Source organism: Podarcis cretensis (genome assembly GCF_951804945.1).
Source record: "Podarcis cretensis genome assembly, chromosome: 2".
Taxonomy (NCBI): domain Eukaryota; kingdom Metazoa; phylum Chordata; class Lepidosauria; order Squamata; family Lacertidae; genus Podarcis; species Podarcis cretensis.
Window position 1 is genome coordinate 101,617,677 of NC_137171.1, and position 19,688 is coordinate 101,637,364.

Consider the following 19,688-nt stretch of genomic DNA (forward strand, 5'->3'; position numbering starts at 1 on the left):
AAGATACCAAAATAAGTTGGCATCAATAGAAGAGAAGAACGTGGTCCTCCATATTTTTATTTTTTTGAAAGCCAGCTGATAAGATGAAACTTGAACATGGTTTCCACCTAGAAGTCATCAAAATAATGGCCTGCACAAAACCAAAACTAAGCTGGTTGATCAAGAAAAGAGCTCACTTCTCAGAAGTTTATTTAATATTCAGGAGGAGAGAAAGAAGAGTCTTGGACTCTAATGCATTTGGTCACTTTAGTTTTCCTAAAACACCTGTTGGGCACTTGTTGGGTATCTTGATATAAAAATGTCTTATAGAAGACATATGTGTATATATAAATAACACACACCCCTCAAAGCAACCTAACTGCAATAGTTTGACATTTTTATAATACACAATTCACAACCATCCATTGCAAATGATGTGTCAAATTTTAAAATTCACTCTAGCACCAATTCTTTGCTTTTCATATTGCCATTACAATGTCATTGAGCTTACATCATGTACATTTGTTGCAAAGGAGATTTTAATATTCCTACGAGCTCCATTCTGCACATCTAAACAGCTTTCCATTGCTTTAATAAGATGAGATCCTGTCCTTCTCCATTCCCCATCCTCCTTGCTGCCTCTCATTGTGTGTGTTTAAGTTGAGTCATTGTGGCAAAACCAAAATTGTTCCCACCACACTTCCATGATATATTGAAACAAACTGGAGTTAAGCTGTATGCCTACTGTTTCCAAGAATAGGAACGCAAGGGTCATAGTATAAACGCTATGCCATTGAAATCTGTATCTCCAAGGCACATCACTCAACAAGATGTTTGTACACTTAAAAGAAAACTATATGAATAAAACACTAAGCTTTCCAAGAAGAGCATTTTCTCCCTGCCTCCCATTTTTTCCTAAAAAAATATATAAACACACTCCTTTTCTTTAACAGACATTTAACACAGGGAGGTGGCAATGAAAGGAAAAGGATATGGAGATATTAATTGGATATAAGATTATTAATTCTAAAGGAATTAGGGTAGGGAAGGGCCATAACGCAGTTGTGAGGCGCATCCTTGGCATGTAAAACCTTGCAGAACATCCAGCATCTCCAAGCAGAGCAGGAAATACAGTGGTACCTCTGGTTACAAACTTAATTCGTTCCGGAGGTACGTTCTTAACCTGAAACCGGCCTTAACCTGAGGTACCACTTTAGCTAATGGGGCCTCCTGCTGCCGCCGCGCGCTTTCTGTTCTCATCCTGAGGTAAAGTTCTTAACCCGAGGTACTACTTCCGGGGTAGCAGAGTCTGTAACCCGAGGTACCACTGTCTAAAACCCTGGGGAACAGCTGTCAGTCATTGTAGGTAATACTGAGCTAGATGGATCAATGGTCCGACTTGGCATAATATGTAAACATATTCTCATTTGAACCTGGGAAAGTTTAAAATTCCCCCACTCCTGATGTAGAGGAGACCAGAATCTGGCCTGACTGCTTAACAGTTGTTTGTTTTTGTCACTAATGAAGCCTGAGGAATGAATGACTGGTGTCAGACTCTTAAGACGAAGGTGCCGATACCAAACATGTTTGTTGTCTTTTTTTCAGACCCCAGCAGTGACAGGAACAGTCCAGCCACAGGTTCACAAAATGTATCGGAAGTGAAAAACATGCCATCTGACAGACGACAACACACATCATTGGAGCCCAGTTATCCACCAGATCTTCACAAATCATCACAACATGGAGACAAGCGGATATATGTTAAGGACCCAAAAGGCAGCAGAGAGTTTGGCAGACAATCTAATGAGCACCACACATGGAATGGAACTTCTAAAAACAGCAATAGCATAGCAGGCAGGAAAAAAGACAGGTCCCCGGAAGGCAGGAGAGACCGGCAACTGGAGAGGGTGGTGGTGATCAATGGACAAAAACGGAAATCTCCCGAGAAGAGGAGGGAAGGGACCAGGAGTGCTGACAACACTTTGGAGAGAAGGGAAAGACATGAGAAGAGGAGAGACTTTTCTCCAGAGAGACGGAGGGAGAGGTCACCAGCCCGCAGGAGGGATGGCTCACCAAGCAGAAGGAGGCGGTCGCTCGAAAGGCTTATGGATCAACGAAGGTCACCTGACAGGAAGAGGGAGAGCTCCCCCCCTGAAAGGAGGGCAAAGTCAACTGACAGGAGAAGGGAGAGGACCCCAGAACGGAGGAGAGAGAGGTCTCCTGACAAAAGGAATAGAGATGATAGAGTGGGTTTCAGGGAGAAGGAAGAGCGTGCTCTAAAATACGACACTAATAAAAATAACAGGCACCCCCCTGAGCAAAGGCGGCGACCCTATAAGGAATGCAGTACTGACCTCAGTATCTAGTGGGTTTTGCAAGATCAAGATACAACTGCGGCCTTTCCAGCATTCAGAGTTCCCAAGAGCGCGAAGGTAGCAAGCTGGGAATCCATTTTAGTTCCCCACATCCAATGCCTCCAACAGCAACAGTGCAATGAAATCTAAATCATGAGAGTTTGTGCAAGTCTTGTGCCTGGTTTATGACAACATTAAAGTATTTTCCAATGTATTCATTAAAAAAAAATGTCGCCAAATGTTGGTCTTGAAGGATTATGAAAGTTGTGTTCTTCCATAATCAGTAACCATAATGAGCATAAAACCTTTCATTGATAACTTTTTGTTTCATTGTTGTCCCTTTCCTAGTTATTTGGAGGGCGAGCCAACAACGGTTAAGGGTTTTATGACCAACCACACTGATTTGCTCTCATTGCGATTCACTGCAGTGACGTTATGTAGGATTTCCTAAAAGATGGGTTGGAGGAAGAGTGTTCTCATAAGAGTAGGTTTATAATTAATAACCGAGAAGTACTGTGGTAGAAGGGTGTTCCCCCCCTTTACATATAAAGAACGTATTGCTAAAATTAAGAACTATTTGAAGAGACTACTATTAGGATGAAGGATATTTATACAAATCCACACAGCACAAGATGTTAAAAGGAATTTATAGTGTGTTCCATGAACAATATGTACTTTTGGGTCTCCTTTAAAAGGAAGCAAGGTGGCCAAGGACTGGGAGCCATTGTGTCACACATGGGATCAACCATCTTTTTTTTCCCCCTATCTGGACACTGTATATTTCACAAAGGCAGCACCACTGTGAGTCTTCTTCGACTGGGCGGATGAAACTGGAGTCTGGACAATATCATTTGTCTACTCTGAAGGGAAATTTATATTAGTTTTGGTTCCTGAGTCAAGATGCATTTTGAGGAACAAACTCTCCTTTCACAGACTGGGTTTTGATGCCTTCAGTTCAGGCTATATGTTTTTATTACTATTATTGCCAAATGGAGCTGCCTCTCTAGGATTCTGTTTTTTGTTTTGTTTCGTTTTTCCGATTTGCTGGTCCACACTTACTTGAGACAAAAGAAGTGCATTTGCAAAGGAAATGTGATGTGTCGAGGACTGTTAAAAGAAGCAGTGGCTGGAAAGTTTGGCTTTGGGGTTTCAACACCAAGTATATGCTGTACTTCTGGACTGTAAAGAATGGGGAGAAACCAATACAAGGTTCTATTTTTTTTAATGGCAAAATTGTGTGGTAAGTCTGCTGTAGTACTGATATGAGATATTAATGGATTACTGCCTAGCTGAGCCAAAATGTTTGCCATTACCATTGGACCACTAAAGGTTTAAAGACTGCTGCTTTTTTTTTTTTTTACAGTGCATTGATGTGTACATGTATACTGTTTCACCATCTTTTACACACACACACACACACGAGTAAGGATTACAAGTCTATCACTGTTGTTGCCATGGTACTGTAAAGAAAAAGGAAAAAAAGAGATGGCCAATCATTGTGTGTACAGAGTTTAAATTGTAATTAATAGAGCCTGTTGAAAACAAAACAAAAAAACTGTTGCCTTTTTTCTTATATAAAAGAGACTTTATGACAAAATTTAGCTGTGGGGAATGTGCTAAGTGTTTATATTTCTGGAAAAAATGGAACAAATTGATTCATGAGGATATATTTTAATGTAAACTGAATCAGGTATGTAAAGCTGTTTTAAACAGGAGACTGTATAAGTAACTGAAGCTTTTGTTGGTTTGAATATCATATCTTTCCTCATGGTTGGGGGGGAGGGGGCTGCCTGTTTGACCCTTAGGCACTTGTGTGCGGTCTGTGTTCTTCAGTCCTCATTTCCTGCAGTGTGCTATAGTCATAATGCTCTCTCTTCTGTGTCGATGAAAAGCAGTATGTGGGCCAATCTTTTTTATAAAACACTATGCATATATAAATACTACATTGTTCATAGCTTTATTTGACTTAATCGGGTTTATACATGACATTAGTTATAAGTAGATGTGGACTTTACCCAGTATAAAATTCTTTCCTTGGGATAAAACACAATGTATATGATGTAGCTACTAAGAAGGAAAGAGTCTGTGAATGCTATTTTTATTATCAAATAAAGATTTCCATACAAAGTAATCATACGGCTGTAGTGGTAAGATGAAGAAAGTCTGTGGTACGACTCGGCCAGGTTTGCCCTGCTCTCCTTATATAGTACTTGACAAAAGAAGGATGCAAGACTCCCTTAGGAGGTACAAAGAGGTTTGTATGTGGGTGTCTTGGCTGAACCAGTGGAAGACCAGCAGTGTGTGCAGTTGTGTTCCCAAATCACAATAGCTTTAATAGCCAGTGGAGAAGAGTAAGGGCCATAGGTCAACAGTAGAGTTTCCGGGGTCATTCCTGGCTCCAGGGCTGTCTGAAAACCTGCAGAACTGCTGCCAGAAGTAAATTCTGAGCTAAATAAACCAATGACCTCGCTCAGTGAAAGGCCGCTTTCTTGGTTTCCTATTGTATGCATTTTCCTTTCTTGGGTTTGCGTTTCAGTGACTTTCTGACTAGGGTCCTTTATCAGCAGGGCAACATCTCAATTGATCTCGGATCCATCCAGTATATGATGGAGTTATATTGCTGGAGCGAAGAGGCCTAAGCAGTGCAACCTGCCTGGGGAAGGATCACATCTAAGTCCCTTTGGAGAAAAAGCATGGCATGAGTGGAATAATGGATTCGACCACACATTTAAATATATTGGGTTGGTTACAAAGCAGTAATTGCGTGACAGTTTTCTCATGATTCTATGAGCTAAACTGATAAAAAGGTCAAAGACTCATTCAAATGCTGATGGATATTAAGAGTGGGTCCAAATGATTATTGCTTTTCTTTCACATGGAGGAATAATGGATAAATGAAGCCCTGATGGACACATGCACCCTGTAAGACTTGAGTCTAGTCATCCTCTTCTCCCATAGAGGTAGCTTCTTCTTTCTCAACGCAGCTCTAATTTTATAACATTGAAAATTTAAAAGTGGTTTTCATCCAATATGTCAGAGCTGCTGTTAGTGGGGGTTAATAAAATAAAATAAAGTTGAAATACTAGGTATGTAAAGGTAATACTCTCTCTGTGTGAGTGCATTTAAAATATTACAGGCTGATAGCATTGCTTGATGCTATTTTTTCAGTCCACACAACTGGGGTCACAATTTGCTAGGAATATATTCTGAACAGCCTTGAGGAAATATGTTATGCATGTTATAGGCCTGGGAAAGATGTTCTTTTCTACATCTTTCACTTTACCTCAGAAGAATGTCGTTCAGGCCTCAGTCAGGGACTTTACTCACACCCAAACTTTTAAAGTGAACTCGTCTCTCAAGATCCTATAAACTTATATTTGATGCCCAACATTAAGATGCTGAAATCATGACATTTCCAATAAAGAGTGACTCTTCACAACATGTGAGACTAATTCAAAGAAGGGGGGCCTAGCCTAAATAGAAAAGCACTTGGGATAAGGCATTCCACAATTTGGTGATGCCAGACACTGGAATCTTTTTGTCACCAGAAGCACCTTAGCTGGCGGGAGGACACACAGAAAGGCATATCCAACTAAACACACAGGGTAAAGCTAAAGGAACCCCTGACCATTGGGTCCAGTTGTGGCCGACTCTGGGGTTGCGGCGCTCATCTCGCTTTATTGGCCGAGGGAGTCGGCGTACAGCTTCCGGGTCATGTGGACAGCATGGCTAAGCCGCTTCTGGCAAACCAGAGCAGCGCACGGAAACACCGTTTACCTTCCTGCTAGAGCGGTACCTATTTATCTACTTGCATTTTGACGTGCTTTCGAACTGCTAGGTTGGCAGGAGCAGGGACCGAGCAACAGGAGCTCACCCCGTCACAGAGATTCGAACCGCCGACCTTCTGATCGGCAAATCCTAGGCTCTGTGGTTTAAACCACAGCGCCACCCGCGTCCCCATAAACACACACAGGGTGGATAGAGCCAAAAACACACAGGGTGGATAGAGCCAAAAACCAAGGAGATGGTCCTTAAAATATTCAGGCCTTACATTAGAGACAGGGGACCCATGCCCTCCAGGTGTTGATCTTTGAGGGCCATCATCCCTGAGCTTTTGCCGTGCTGCCTGGGGCCAATGGGAGATTGGAGTCCCGTGACATCTGGAGGGCTATAAGTTCCTCATTCCCATCTTAACAGTCTGGGACTGCCACGATGGTATGGTGAAGGACCAGAGCTAAGTGCTTTGCATGAAGAAGGCCCCAGGTTCAATCCCTGGCATAATAGTAACAATAATAATAATAATAATAATAATTTATTTATACCCCAGCCACTCTGGGTGGCTTTCAACAAAAATATTAAAATACAGCAATGCATCAAACATTAAAAGTTTCCCTAAACAGGGCTGCCTTCAGATGTCTTCTAAAAGTCTGGTAGTTGTTCTCTTTGACATCTGGTGGGAGGGCATTCCACAGGGCAGGCGCCACTACTGAGAAGGCCCCGTGCCTAGTTCCCTGTAACTTCTCACAGTGAGGGAACTGCCAGAAGGCCCTCGGCCGTGGATCTCAGTGTCCAGGCAGAACGGTGGGGGTGGAGACGCTCTTTCAGGTATACTGGACCGAGGCCGTTTAGGGCTTTAAAAGTCAGCAGCAACATTTTGAATTGTGCTCGGAAACCCATCTTCAGTTAGAAAAATCAAGTGGACCTCTGCCTCTGGAGAGCTGCTACCAGTCAAAGTAAACAATACTGGACTAGATGGGCAAAGTGTCTGGCCTGGAATAAGCAAATTCCTAGGTTCCCAACCAGCATCTTTAATTGTGGTTGGAAATGAGCTCAAAAGCTGGCTGAGGAAGGGAGTGACCTCCAGAACAAAAAATTTGCCAGTTCCACTCGAAGCTTCATTTCCTTGATTAGTGCTTCATTAGAAATGGGTAAGTTCTGAATGAAGAGTTTTGCATGACTCAAAGCATGCATAAATGGAAACATAAAAGAGAGTGTGGCTCATTATTCTGGGGTAGAGCCAACTACAATTGTACCTCAGGTTAAGTACTTAATTCGTTCAGGAGGTCCGTACTTAACCTGAAACTGTTCTTAACCTGAAGCACCACTTTAGCTAATGGGGCCTCCCACTGCTGCCGCGCCACCGTAGCATGATTTCTGTCCTCATCCTGAAGCAAAGTTCTTAACCTGAAGCACTATTTCTGGGTTAGTGGAGTCTGTAACCTGAAGCGTATGTAACCTGAAGCGTCTGTAACGTGAGGTACCACTGTACAGTTCCTAAGCTTCAGGGCAGCCAAACGTTTGGTGGTGCTCTACCTGTTGCACCAACAGAAGCCCAGAAGGCTCTTGCTGTACCCAAGTCAGTTGAATCGAATATTCTAATGCAGAATTATATATCAAGGTATTTGGTTTACCAATGAGTAGAGCCTTGACCACCATCACTAGCACACTTTTTTCAATAAGCTCTATAATGGCTTTTGGTAGATTTGTATTTGGAGTGGGATGTGTACTCATTTCCTAACCCAGCCCAACATGACAGCACCAAAGGGGTGCCACAAGACAGAACCCTCAAAAGCAGCAGAAGCAAAAGTCTGATTTTTTTGAACTCTGTGGCATAAATCCTAAATGCAAAAACATTTCAAGCTACCATCTTAATTCAGGGAACAATATTTTTTAAAAAAAATACATGAAAACGATCAATAATTTCAGTTAAAAATTCTTCTCATAAAACATAATGAAATGTATAATGATCAAATAATAATTCAACAAACAACGACATATTAAGAACAAATATATCAAGGATCAATGTTTCCCTCAAAGAAGAAAAGTTATTTCAGGAGCTGGACAATTAGGATAGCAGATGGGCTGCAAACCTATATAGAATCCGTCAGCATAAAGCAACTTGAAATCAAATATAAGCAAACATTTTTCCATTCCTAGATTAAAAACAAATGCTGAACTTTATACACCATATAACATAATAATGCCAAAAAATGAAATAGTATTTCCCACTAGAAAAAACCCAACATCTTTGCTGCTTTATTTAGAAGACTTATCTTCCTAAATCGGTGGTTCCCAATTGGTGGTCCACAGACCCCACAGGGTCTGCATAACTTACCCAGGGTGGTCTGTGGCTCCATTTGCATAGCAAAAACTACCATAGAGATCTCAAAAGTCTTGAAAGTAGGGGGTCAATTCCTTGGCTTTTGAAAAACTGGGGGTCCACAGTACTTAGCTAACTGGGAACCACTGTCCTAAATGAAGCCCTGTGTATATAGTGTACACAGTATATAATTCTATTTGGCCAATTATTTAAGGGCTGTCCTTCCACCTCTACTTACCGTATTTTTCGCTCTATAAGACGCACCAGACCACAAGACGCACCTAGTTTTTCGAGGAGGAAAACAAGAAAAAAAATACTCTGAATCTCAGAAGCCAGAACAGCAAGAGGGATCGCTGCGCAGTGAAAGCAGCTGTTCTGGCTTCTGGGATAGCTGCGCAGCCTGCATTCGCTCCATAAGACGCACACACATTTCCCCTTGCTTTTTAGGAGGGGAAAAGTGAGTCTTATAGAACAAAAAATACGGTATGTTGGATCAAAGGCTGTTATATTGATCTCCAATCTTCTCTAGGTCTCTCAAAATCAATATTTTCAAAAAATCTGAACTGATAGATATACCAGAAGGAAGAAAAGTTTAGTCATCTACAAATGGTCTATAAGCCACAGGGGAGGCAGCGTAGTGCTCCCTAAATGGCATGTTCCCATAAAATTAAATAATTAAATTTAATTTTCAATGCATAATGTCTAAATAGAAGGCTTAAATATATACCTTTATTTAAAATATACTGTGAGGAATGAGCAACAATTAGGTTGATTAGAAATCAGTCTCTCTCTCTCTCTCTCTCTCTCTCTCTCTCTCTCTCTCTCTCTTTGTTCCTGGTGCAAAAATTCAAAGCTTCATGAAGTTGCTCCTGTCCTTTGCTAGAAAAGATCCCTCTGTGGGTTCTTACTGAAAAGAAAAGAAAGGGAGATAAATTGGAAGCAGATGCTCTGTTGTTGTCATCTGAGAAAGCACAGTCTGAATCCTCTATATGTCATCAGAATCCACAAAGGAAAGATAAAATGTGTGTACTGACCGGATTCTTCTTTAAAGAAATTCTGATAAACACTATTATCCTCCTAGTCACTTTTGTGTCTCCGCTTGACATTTTTCCATTCTTGGAGGTGAGAAAAACCCTAGTTCAATTGACTCCAGTGCACCATAAAAGAAAGATTAAATGTGGTTTAAGATCTTCAATATCCGTCTCTACTCTCTGGGTCCTACCAAGTTGAACACACCCACCAGTCACACATTGCGGCAATCTAGATACTTGAAATAAAAACAAAAAGTAACACCAAGAGTGTAAGGCAAGGGGTGGGGGAACCTTTGGTGCCAATGGCCAGGGATGTTAAGGGTTGTAGATCAGCAACATGGAGGATTAAAGCTTCCCTACACCTGCTGTACAGGAATGTCTTTACTGGAGCCCCATGTGTTTTGTGCCAATAGGCAAACTAAGTCATTGTGGGAAACTGAATCAATTTCCGTGGGGGACCTGCTTATTTATTTATTTTTTACGAACTGCTTAGTCATTTCAGCTTCCAGGTACTTGATGATCAGCCTGGCTGTGAAAAAAGGAAAAAGAACAGCCAAATCTGCCGCAACAGGCGACAGCAATTGCAACAATACCCAGCGTGGAACTGCATTCCTATTATTGTTTCATTCCTTCCCAAAAAAGCATTAGAGAATAAGAAGTTCACTGCTGGATCAGACCAGAGGAACCGAGGGAACTGCCTTATGACAAGTCAGACCATTGGTACACCTAGCTAAGGATGATCTGCAACAGTGAACGGGCTGTGTCTTTTCGGATTTTCAGAATAGGCCTTTCCCCACCCTACTTGGAGATCCTGGAGCCTATCTGAATCTGAAGTGTGATATGGCCCTCCCCACATTTGCATTCATCTACTCCAGTATTTTGCTTCCCACATAGATGTCCTAATAGTTCAAGAATGACTAGTAATTAGGATTCCATGGCACTGCCTGCACATGGAAGCTCTGTTCTGCTTTTGTGTAGCTATTGGCAGTTCTGTCCTTTGTGAGTTTGCCTAATCCCCCTTTAAAGCTATCGGAGTTCGCCACCATCACATTTTGTGCACAGCCTCTTCACTATGTCAAGCAAACTGTCTAGTGTTTTCCTGTCCCAGGGGCTTGATCCCCAATAAGCTTGATATTTGCCGCACCTCCTCTGCCAGCGCTGCAACTGCTGGTGTGATAAATTGCTGGTATTCCAACCTAGATTCCCGTCCTCCTCCAGTACCTGCTCCTTCCTCCAGCCACCTGCTCAGTTTGCTGCTAGCAGCATTGATGGTGGCCGAATCTGCTGTGACGCCAATAGCGTCCTGGGGTGTTTTGGCAATCTTTGCAGGAGCATTTCCTGAGTGCTTGGAGAGCACTGGAGCAGTTCTGAGTGCCTTTTTCACCACCACTGACAAGAGATGCCAAGTTGCCCTCAAGATTAAGGGGGCCTGGTGCACATTCCATGCAAGCAACATTGCCTGTCGTCGTGTTGTCTAGGAGGTTGAGCGCTCTGGAGGAGCCAGCCACTGAAGCTGCGCCACACTTGGTTTCACACTCGGCCTGTGTGGTGTAGTGGTTAAGAGCAGTGGACTCGTAATCTGGTGAACCTGGTTCGCTTCCCTGCTCCTCAACATGCAGCTGCTGGGTGTGTTGAATGGTTTCTTTAAATGTAAAGGTTCATCATTGTTCCACCTGATGTGTATGTCTTTAAGGGGCCGGAGCAAGAGCCAGAGCAAAAGAACGAGACCCAGCTTTACAGCTGTGAAACATAGCAGGTGCTGCTGAGTTGTATTGATTAAGCTGTGTCAGCAATTGGGTGTAGTATATAAGGAGCAGCACCTAGCTCTCCCATTACCCTGGGGGATGGGTTGGTGGTTGGGTCTGGTTTGTTGTTGATATATTTAGTGTATAAGGAGTTTTTGTTTTTGTAATTAAAACCTTGTTTAAGTTATTTTTGAGTCCCTTTTTAATGCATGGTCTCCCCAGCAAGCTCTCTGCAGCGCTACCATACTGCAAATAACCAACATCTTTACCTTGGGCTAGTCACACTTCTTGGAAGTCTTTCAGCCCCACTCACCTCACAGAGTGTTTGTTGTGTGGGAGGAAGGGAAAGGAGAATATTAGCCGCTTTGAGACTCCTTTGGGTAGTGATAAAGCGGGATATCAAATCCAAACTCTTCTTCTTCCTCCACCTCCTCAACATAGAGGGGGCCTGGCCACCTTCCAACAAATATTGAGGAGGCTGAAAACACCTTGGCCCCCTAGAGTTGGCACGTCTGACCACTGACAAACTGACCCAGGTGAATGCAGTTGGACAGAAGTCTGTGTAACTCATTGAAGAGGATCTGAAGAGCTTACGTAAAGGTAAAGGGACCTCTGACCGTTAGGTCCAGTTGCGGACGAGTCTAGGGTTGTGGTGCTCATCTCACTTTACTGGCCGAGGGAACCGGCGTACAGCTTCCAGGTCATGTGGCCAGCATGACTAAGCCACTTCTGATGAACCAGAGCAGTGCACAGAAACGCCATTTACCTTCCCGCCGGAGCGGTACCTATTTATCTACTTGCACTTTGATGTGCTTTCGAACTGCCAGGTTGGCAGGAGCAGGGACCAAGCAACGGGAGCTCACCCCGTTGCAGGGATTCGAACCGCCGACCTTCTGATCACCAAGCCCTAGGCTCTGTGGTTTAGACCACAGCGCCACCCGTGTCCCTCTCCACCCGTGTCCCTCTCTGAAGAGCTTAGCAGATGCCATATTCCTTGCTATTGCAATACTGGGGTGCACTGTTTGCGGTCCCCACAGTGGTTACACCCATTGCTGGCAGAGGAGTTGTGGTGAGCTAATGCCGCCCATTCCATTGTGGCCCAGATTCAAAAGCCAAATCTCATATTCATTCTCCTCTTCCCCCTTATACCTTGTGAAAAGCTCATTTGTCACTCCATGTCTTTGAAGTGCATTACAAAATGGTTGAGATTCTACATTATATTTTGTACCATATGCACAGTTGGGGGGTTTTTTATGTTAAATGTGTTGCTGAGACCACCTGCACATTTCAGGTATTCTCGGCAGTTCGTGGCGTTAGCATTTGTATAAAGCCATTAAGCAATTGCTGAGGGGATGTTTGATCCAACAGGCTCTCAAGAGTTCTATTAATTCTAGTATTTTTAACCTGGTGCAATATTCCTTCACATTTTTCCAGCAGGAGACAGTTAAGAAGCTGTAAAATGCCTATTAAGGTATTCCACACACACCAGAATGGCCCCCCTGGGGACAAAGTGATATCCAATGTGTTTTTAAATGCACCATTTAAAAACGAGGAGCCGCCTCACATAAAACCAACGTCGTTTTTAGAATAGCTTTCTTCCTACACCACAAAGACACAGATCCTAAATGGCATGTGGGTGCTGAATTACTCAAGGGACCAACAAAAATGTCAGGATCAATGGCTGTGCAATTTTAATTCCGTTCTAAATATTACATTCGAAGGGAGGGAAATGGAAAGCGATCTGTTGGAATAATTGCTCTGATTGGTGAGGGAAATGGATTTCATGTTGAGCTCTGTGTACTAGCTTATGAAGAGAGCTTTTGTATGTAAAATACAAGCCTAGTTTCCTGTCAGGGACTGAGTAGATGAGGAAGAATGGTGGAGACCGCCAACTCAGGCGTCATCTAGAGAGAAGGAAGGGGCAGATGTCATAGACCTCCAGGAGTGGTTTGGCAGACTTTTATGTACTGAGCTGAGTCCTAGAACAATAGGATCCAGAATGCAGCAGTCTGATTGGTCCACAGGAGCTAACCAATCCAGCTCCAGGTGGAAGTGAACCAGTGACCTGATTGGCCTACAGGAGCAGCCCGGAATTAGCCAATCATGCAGGACCCATTGTGTAAATAATGTATATATAGCTACATGTTTTGGGGAAAGATTCATTCATTGCTACTACGAGCTGAATAAAGAGCATGAAATTCACACTCGACTCCGAGTATATTTCACAGACCTCAGATGGAGTTGAGGGCAAAAGTTGGGAAATAACGGGAGAGGGAGAGGATAGCATTCAGCAGGCAGAGCCTGAGCAGCAGTTGAATGAGATGCTGTTGCTGGAGAGCATCTCAGAACCTGTAAGATAAAGGTAAAGGGACCCCTGACCATTAGGTCCAGTCGTGGCCGACTCTGGGGTTGCAGCGCTCATCTCGCTTTATTGGCCGAGGGAGCCGGCGTACAGCTTCCGGGTCATGTGGCCAGCATGACTCAGTCACTTCTGTCGAACCAGAGCAGCGCACGGAAATGCCGTTTACCTTCCCACCAGAGTGGTACCTATTTATCTACTTGCACTTTGACGTGCTTTCAAACTACTAGGTGGGCAGGAGCTGGGACCGAGCAACGGGAGCTCACCCCATCGCGGGGATTCGAACCACTGACCTTCTGATCAGCAAGTCCTAGGCTCTGTGGTTTAACCCACAGCGCCACCCGCGTCCCTAGAAAGCATGAGACAAGTGGGAAACTCCTCAGACCTGTGCTTTCCCTCCATGGGACAAGCCAAAGTATGGACAAGCCCTGAATATAAGGCCTTATGTTCTTTTATGAGGTATTAGGTCACCAGAAGACAGTATTATTCTCTTGCCCAAACCTTTCCTGTCACATTTTTCTTCATTATATCGCCATAACCCATCTCTTCCTTTCTACTTTCCCCCACTTTGTTTCAAAATTTCCTCTCCAAGCCCCTATTCATTTCTGCCCGAAGAATGGCTGCTGTCTAACTGAGCTCCCTGACTCTCCTCTCAGACCCTTTATTCCTGTGCTCAGTTCTTTCACCGATCTCATCTTTCTTCACTTTCCCAATTTGACCACATTACTCCTCTCAACTGCACCCTCCACTGACTTCCTCTTCCATCTCATATTAATTTTTCAGGTTCTCCTGACCTTCAAGTCTCTCCACGGCCTCACTCCTCCTCATCTTTGTTCCATCCTTGCATCTTTTCCTCCTTGCCTGAACTCTCTTCATTACTACTATTATTCTGAAACTGGAACCTTCTTGTTAAAAAACCTTTTGCCACCCACCTCTCATTTCACATTTGCATTCCTTTCATTTTCTGCTGTTTCCTGCCCCCCCTTTTTGCCGTCTCAGTTTTTCCCTTTTCAAATTATTCCAGTCCAGTTGTGGTTGTTTTTAATCTATCAGTCCCAGCATTTGGCAGCGTGCCCTCTCTCCCCATTCTTTCCAGTCCATCTCTTGATTGGTTTGTTCCAGCAGGAAGCCTGTCTGCTTAAGCTTTGCACCATGCCTAGCACATTGAGCGCCCTAGAAATAATGATATATGTGGCAGTTGGCAAGATGTCACCTATCCACCCGTGTGCCACCCACAAGGGCCAACAGATACCATCTGTCCTTTGGGAAGGGAGAAGAGAGTGAGGGAAGCAGGCAAAGGAAGCACTGGGGCCTATTCCAGTCAGGCTGTCGCCTCGCCTCAGGGCCTATTTTATTTTTATTTTTTTGTATATAATTTTTTATTAAATTTTCTGTTTTACAATTTAAAATACTCGTTTTTACATCCTTAAGATATCAGTGACTTCCCTTCTTCTCTTTCCATGGTTCATTTTACATATCATAAATCCCCACATATTTTACAAAAACTGTACCATTCAGTATTCCACTATTGCATCCATCAAAACTTATTCACACTGTTGAGTTTATTTTAATGCTGCCAACGTTATCAGCTGTACACAATTATTTCCCATACATTCAATGAATGTTTTCCAGTCTTCTCTAAACGTATGTTCTTCTTGTTCTCTTATTCTATATGTTAAGTCTGCAAACTGCGCATATTCTGACAGAATATGCCTCCCAGCTTATTTTACGTATTAGTCCATTTATTCATTTTTGTATTTTAAAATTGTAAACCGCCCTCAGTGCCTTGGCAGAAAGGCGATACAGTAAGCCCACAACTTACACATATTTAACGCCTTCAGTTTTATTTTATTTATTATTATTTTTTTTAATAATATTTATTAAAAATTTTCCAGAATAAAAAGGAAAGATAGCAAGAAAGAAAGAAAAAACAAATATGATTTACACTTGGTTTCAGTGGCATCTTTCCCGGACTTCCCCCCCTCCCCCTCTTGTATTCCATTTCCCTTAAATTGATTCCACAGATTCTTACCCCAAATTTTAAAACCTTATTTGTAATTTTAAATAACCCATTTATTCCAAATTAATTTATCTTATTTATCTTAATAAACCATTTCTCCTTATATTTTATATAATTCCCTAAGATCGACCCCATTTCCCTTCCACGAATTCCCCTATTTTCAAACAACAAACATGAAAAAAGAAAAGAAAGAAATAATATATAATTTTACAGCCTTTGGATTCCAAATCTCCCCCCCCCCATTCCCCGGTTCCAATCCCCAAAGTTCATCCATTGTCTACTGCCAGCCTGGTGTATCCACGTCTATATCTCAACTCCACTTTGCCGTCTTTTGATAGCTTTTAATTTCAGAAAGTCCAATCTCGAAAAAACTCTCAGAAAAAGTCATTGTTCTTCCATCCAGACCTCTATGTTTAAGAGTCTAACTTAAATTCTATTTCTTGGTCCTTTTAAAGTCTGGATGTTCCAAATACTCCAGCTTCAAATTTGGTCCAGCTCTTATTCCTCAGGTTGCTTTTTCCTGTTCTGCTGCAGAAACCTTCTAATTCAGAAACTTCTTGTTCTCCACAGAGGCTTTTGTTATTCAGGAACATAACTTGCGTCAAGTCCCTTCCTTTCTTCAATAGATAAATCCATTGTCTCCTTTAGTATAGAAACCTCTGTAGACAAAATAATGCTTCGTTTTTGCAGCTTTCCCAAGAGATAACAGATCCTGCTCAAATTCATAGTATTTTTCCACTTGCTGCTACTGTTGCAATGTCCCAGCCTCCCTCTAGAGGGAATATGGTAACTTAATTTCTTTCAAAATCAGACCCAAAAGTCAAATAACTTGTTGCCTTTATTTCCAATAATTTATGTCCAAATTGTAACAAATCTAACCAGCAAAGCCATCGTAACAAAGTTCTCTTTTATTTTCCTGCCTTGACAGCTACTTTGACAGCTGTCAAAGTTTCTGTGTCTCTTCACCAGTCTCTCATAGCGGATCGTTCCCGGTTCCCGGGGGGGGGGTTGCATTTTAGTTCCCACAAATCAGTCTTCTCCTCCAGCACAATTATTGTAATTTCCCTTCGTGAAGTTAAATTTTTTTTTTCAGGTAAACAAGTTCATCTCTCGATCTTAGTTGTCAAATCCTTGCGTTGAGCCATCTACAACAGGGGGGGGGCGGACTTCCTTTTTGCACTCCCCCCGCTCGCTCCAAATTCAAAGATCAAATTTCCCTTTTAAGTCCAATCAATTTACTCACGGGTTGTTCCTTTTAGTCCAAATCCGAAATTTTCAAAGAAGAAGTCGTTGCTCTCCGCCGAATGGCATGCGGCTTCGCGGGTCGGGGGGCGCAAACGGTGCCCGCCGAGTCACCAAGTCCATGGGCATCTCTGCCCATGGTTTTTGAGGGTCCCCGCGTCGCCGGCACGGCAGGACCCGACCCCTACCCAGCCGACTCCCTCCGGAGCTCAGAGGGAGTCCGCCATTCGGCGATGGCGCCGACCTGGAAGTGACGCCTTCAGTTTTATGTGCTTGGCAATTTATTTATTTTTTAAAAAGGGGGGCAGAAAGGGGGCGAGTGTCTGGGAGAAAATACTTTGGCAATCCCACCTGCCATTGAACCCAGTGTGTTTTGACTACGCAATTTTGGCTTTAGGCATGATCCCTGGAGTGCACCTCCTGTGTAAATTAAGGGCATATATAAGGAGGAAACAAATAAGAAGAAACCATGAAGAAAAAGAAAACACGAGCCCAATATTCAAACTGGCTTTCTTGCTACTCAAATAATGGATGAGGTTTTGTACATTACTGTATTTTGCTGCTCACTTCGGGTAATTTGATTAGTCCTGTTACCTCAGATCTCCTTCATACAAATGCATTGTAATGTTTAGCCTCCTTTCTTCATGTCCATTTTTGATATGCAACCTCTAGCCAATTCCTTTTCTCTGGGACATTCTTTGTCTTGATCAGCCTTATTGCATCCTCTAATTGTTCATTCTCTCTGAGCCCTCTCAGAAGTCTTGCCTCAGACTTTAATGCTGATGGATTTCAAACGGCAATCATCAAAGCGTCCGTTATGCCTCAAATGCTTTTGGAGCAAAATCCCAGCGTCATGTAAGATCAGGAAGAGGCGCAGAATCAAGGAGTTGCGTTGATTCAAAACCTATTTTGGATTTATCTGAAAGATAACCAGCTGCCTTTCATTTGCACAAAGTTCAGCTAAGCTTCTGTAATAATTACTTTATTCTGTTTATATATGTGAGCATAGAGGAAGAGCTACTTGGTGTGCAAATATTTGAGGGACCATACAGACATATTAAAGATGCAATGGACTGTCAAAAATGTAGGCAACGAAAGCCATAGTTTTGCCAAAGCTTAATTTGAAGCAGGGCTCGCATAACTTGTTTTGAGTAAAGCACGTCTGCATTTGGCCTGGCCAAGTTGGTTGGATGTGCAGGCAGAAAACCTGGAACGTTGTTGTTGTTTAGTCATTTAGTCGTGTCTGACTCTTCATGACCCCTTGGACCAGAGCACGCCAGGCACTCCTGTCTTCCACTGCCTCCCGCAGTTTGGTCAAACTCATGCTGGTAGCTTCGAGAACACTATCCAACCATCTCGTCCTCTGTCGTCCCCTTCTCCTTGTGCCCTCCATCGTTCCCAACATCAGGGTCTTTTCCAGGGAGACTTCTCTTCTCATGAGGTGGCCAAAGTATTGGAGCCTCAGCTTCACAATCTGTCCTTCCAGTGAGCACTCAGGGCTGATTTCCTTAAGAATGGAGAGGTATGATCTTCTTGCAGTCCATGGGACTCTCAAGAGTCTCCCCCAGCACCATAATTCAAAAGCATCAGTTCTTCGGCGATCAGCCTTCTTTATGGTCCAGCTCTCACTTCCATACATCACTACTGGGAAGACCATAGCTTTAACTATACGGACCTTTGTTGGCAAGGTGATGTCTCTGCTTTTTAAGATGCTGTCTAGGAACGTATGAAGGGCTTAAGTGTGGGAAACCGAGTTGGCTACATGCAATCCGCAATAATCACACAATTCCTTAGTGTAGTATTTCTCAGGTCAGGAAACAGTTACGGAGGTGATATGGTGAACAACAACTATTTATTGAGTAGAAAAGCTGCATCCACTGTTTCTTGAGCTTGGGTCCCCGGCTGTTGTTGGACTTTGACTTCCATAATCCCTAGCTAGCAGGACGAGTGGTCAGGGATGATGGAAGTTGTAGTACAATGACAATGTAGTACTACTCTAGGTGTCTCCTAGAGTAGTACACAGTGAACGAACCTCCCAAGCTCTATCCGTGTGACCAATATTCTCTGGCTGAATGTCATCTGGGAGTTTATCCTATAGCAACAGTCACATCTACAACACATAAGCCCCCATCACCTGAAAACTTCTAGCTGAATGGTCAAAATCATTGTCCCTTCTACAACCCATAGATATTTGGCATGATCTGTGGCTGGAATTCTATTGGTTCAATGTTCCTGACAGGCATTAATCTCAGGGAAAGACCAAGGTGAGTTTTTTTTTATTTTGTTTGTTTGTTAAAGGCATTTATATACAGCCCTTCACAAATGTTTATCCCTGTGTAGTTTACAATGCAAGTTAACATCAATCCCATAAAAATAATTATACAGTAAAATACTCAATAAATCAATAAAATGATTAACTCAATTAAACAGCAATTTAGAACAGCATTGTGCAAAACTTCAGTTTTTAAAGAACAGCCTCTCTTCAGCACTTAAAGATGGGAGCTTATTAAAATGCCTAAAAGTGGGTGCCTGGATGGCTTCTTGAGGGAGACAGAAAATTCCTCTTCTTTTTGCCATCTGCTTGATCTTGGATAGTGGTGGCACACTGAGAGAGATGCCTCAGTAAAATATTTTAAGATTCAGGCAGGTGGAGATGAGAGAAAGAAAAGCACATTTAGAAAAGTCCAGTGTGCTGGGGGAACTCACAAGGAATGGATAGTGTGTGCGTGTTCAAATTTGACACTCCTTCTCATTCTGTAGGATGTGAAGTGCTCAATGTATCTTGGCAGTAGTTTTTTTTTGAAAGCAGAAATATTTTCTGCCTTGTAAATGAATTTTCATGTTCTTACTACCTGGGG

At 42.8% G+C, this 19,688-nt stretch overlaps 1 protein-coding gene across 13 annotated transcripts in view; it reads left to right on the forward strand.

Moving 5' to 3' along the window:
• MAGI1 (membrane associated guanylate kinase, WW and PDZ domain containing 1) overlaps window positions 1–4,464 on the forward strand; it is a 489,041-nt gene extending 484,577 nt beyond the window's left edge. For 11 of the 13 annotated variants that reach the window (XM_079957815.1, XM_079957821.1, XM_079957818.1 and 8 more), the window contains one exon: window positions 1,585–4,464. In XM_079957815.1, the coding sequence (XP_079813941.1) occupies window positions 1,585–2,345 (761 nt within the window). In that variant the 3' untranslated portion in view covers window positions 2,346–4,464. The remainder of the gene's footprint in view (window positions 1–1,584) is intronic. The other 2 variants (XM_079957816.1, XM_079957817.1) reach the window with 1 other exon arrangement.
• The last annotated feature ends 15,224 nt before the right edge of the window (window positions 4,465–19,688 follow it).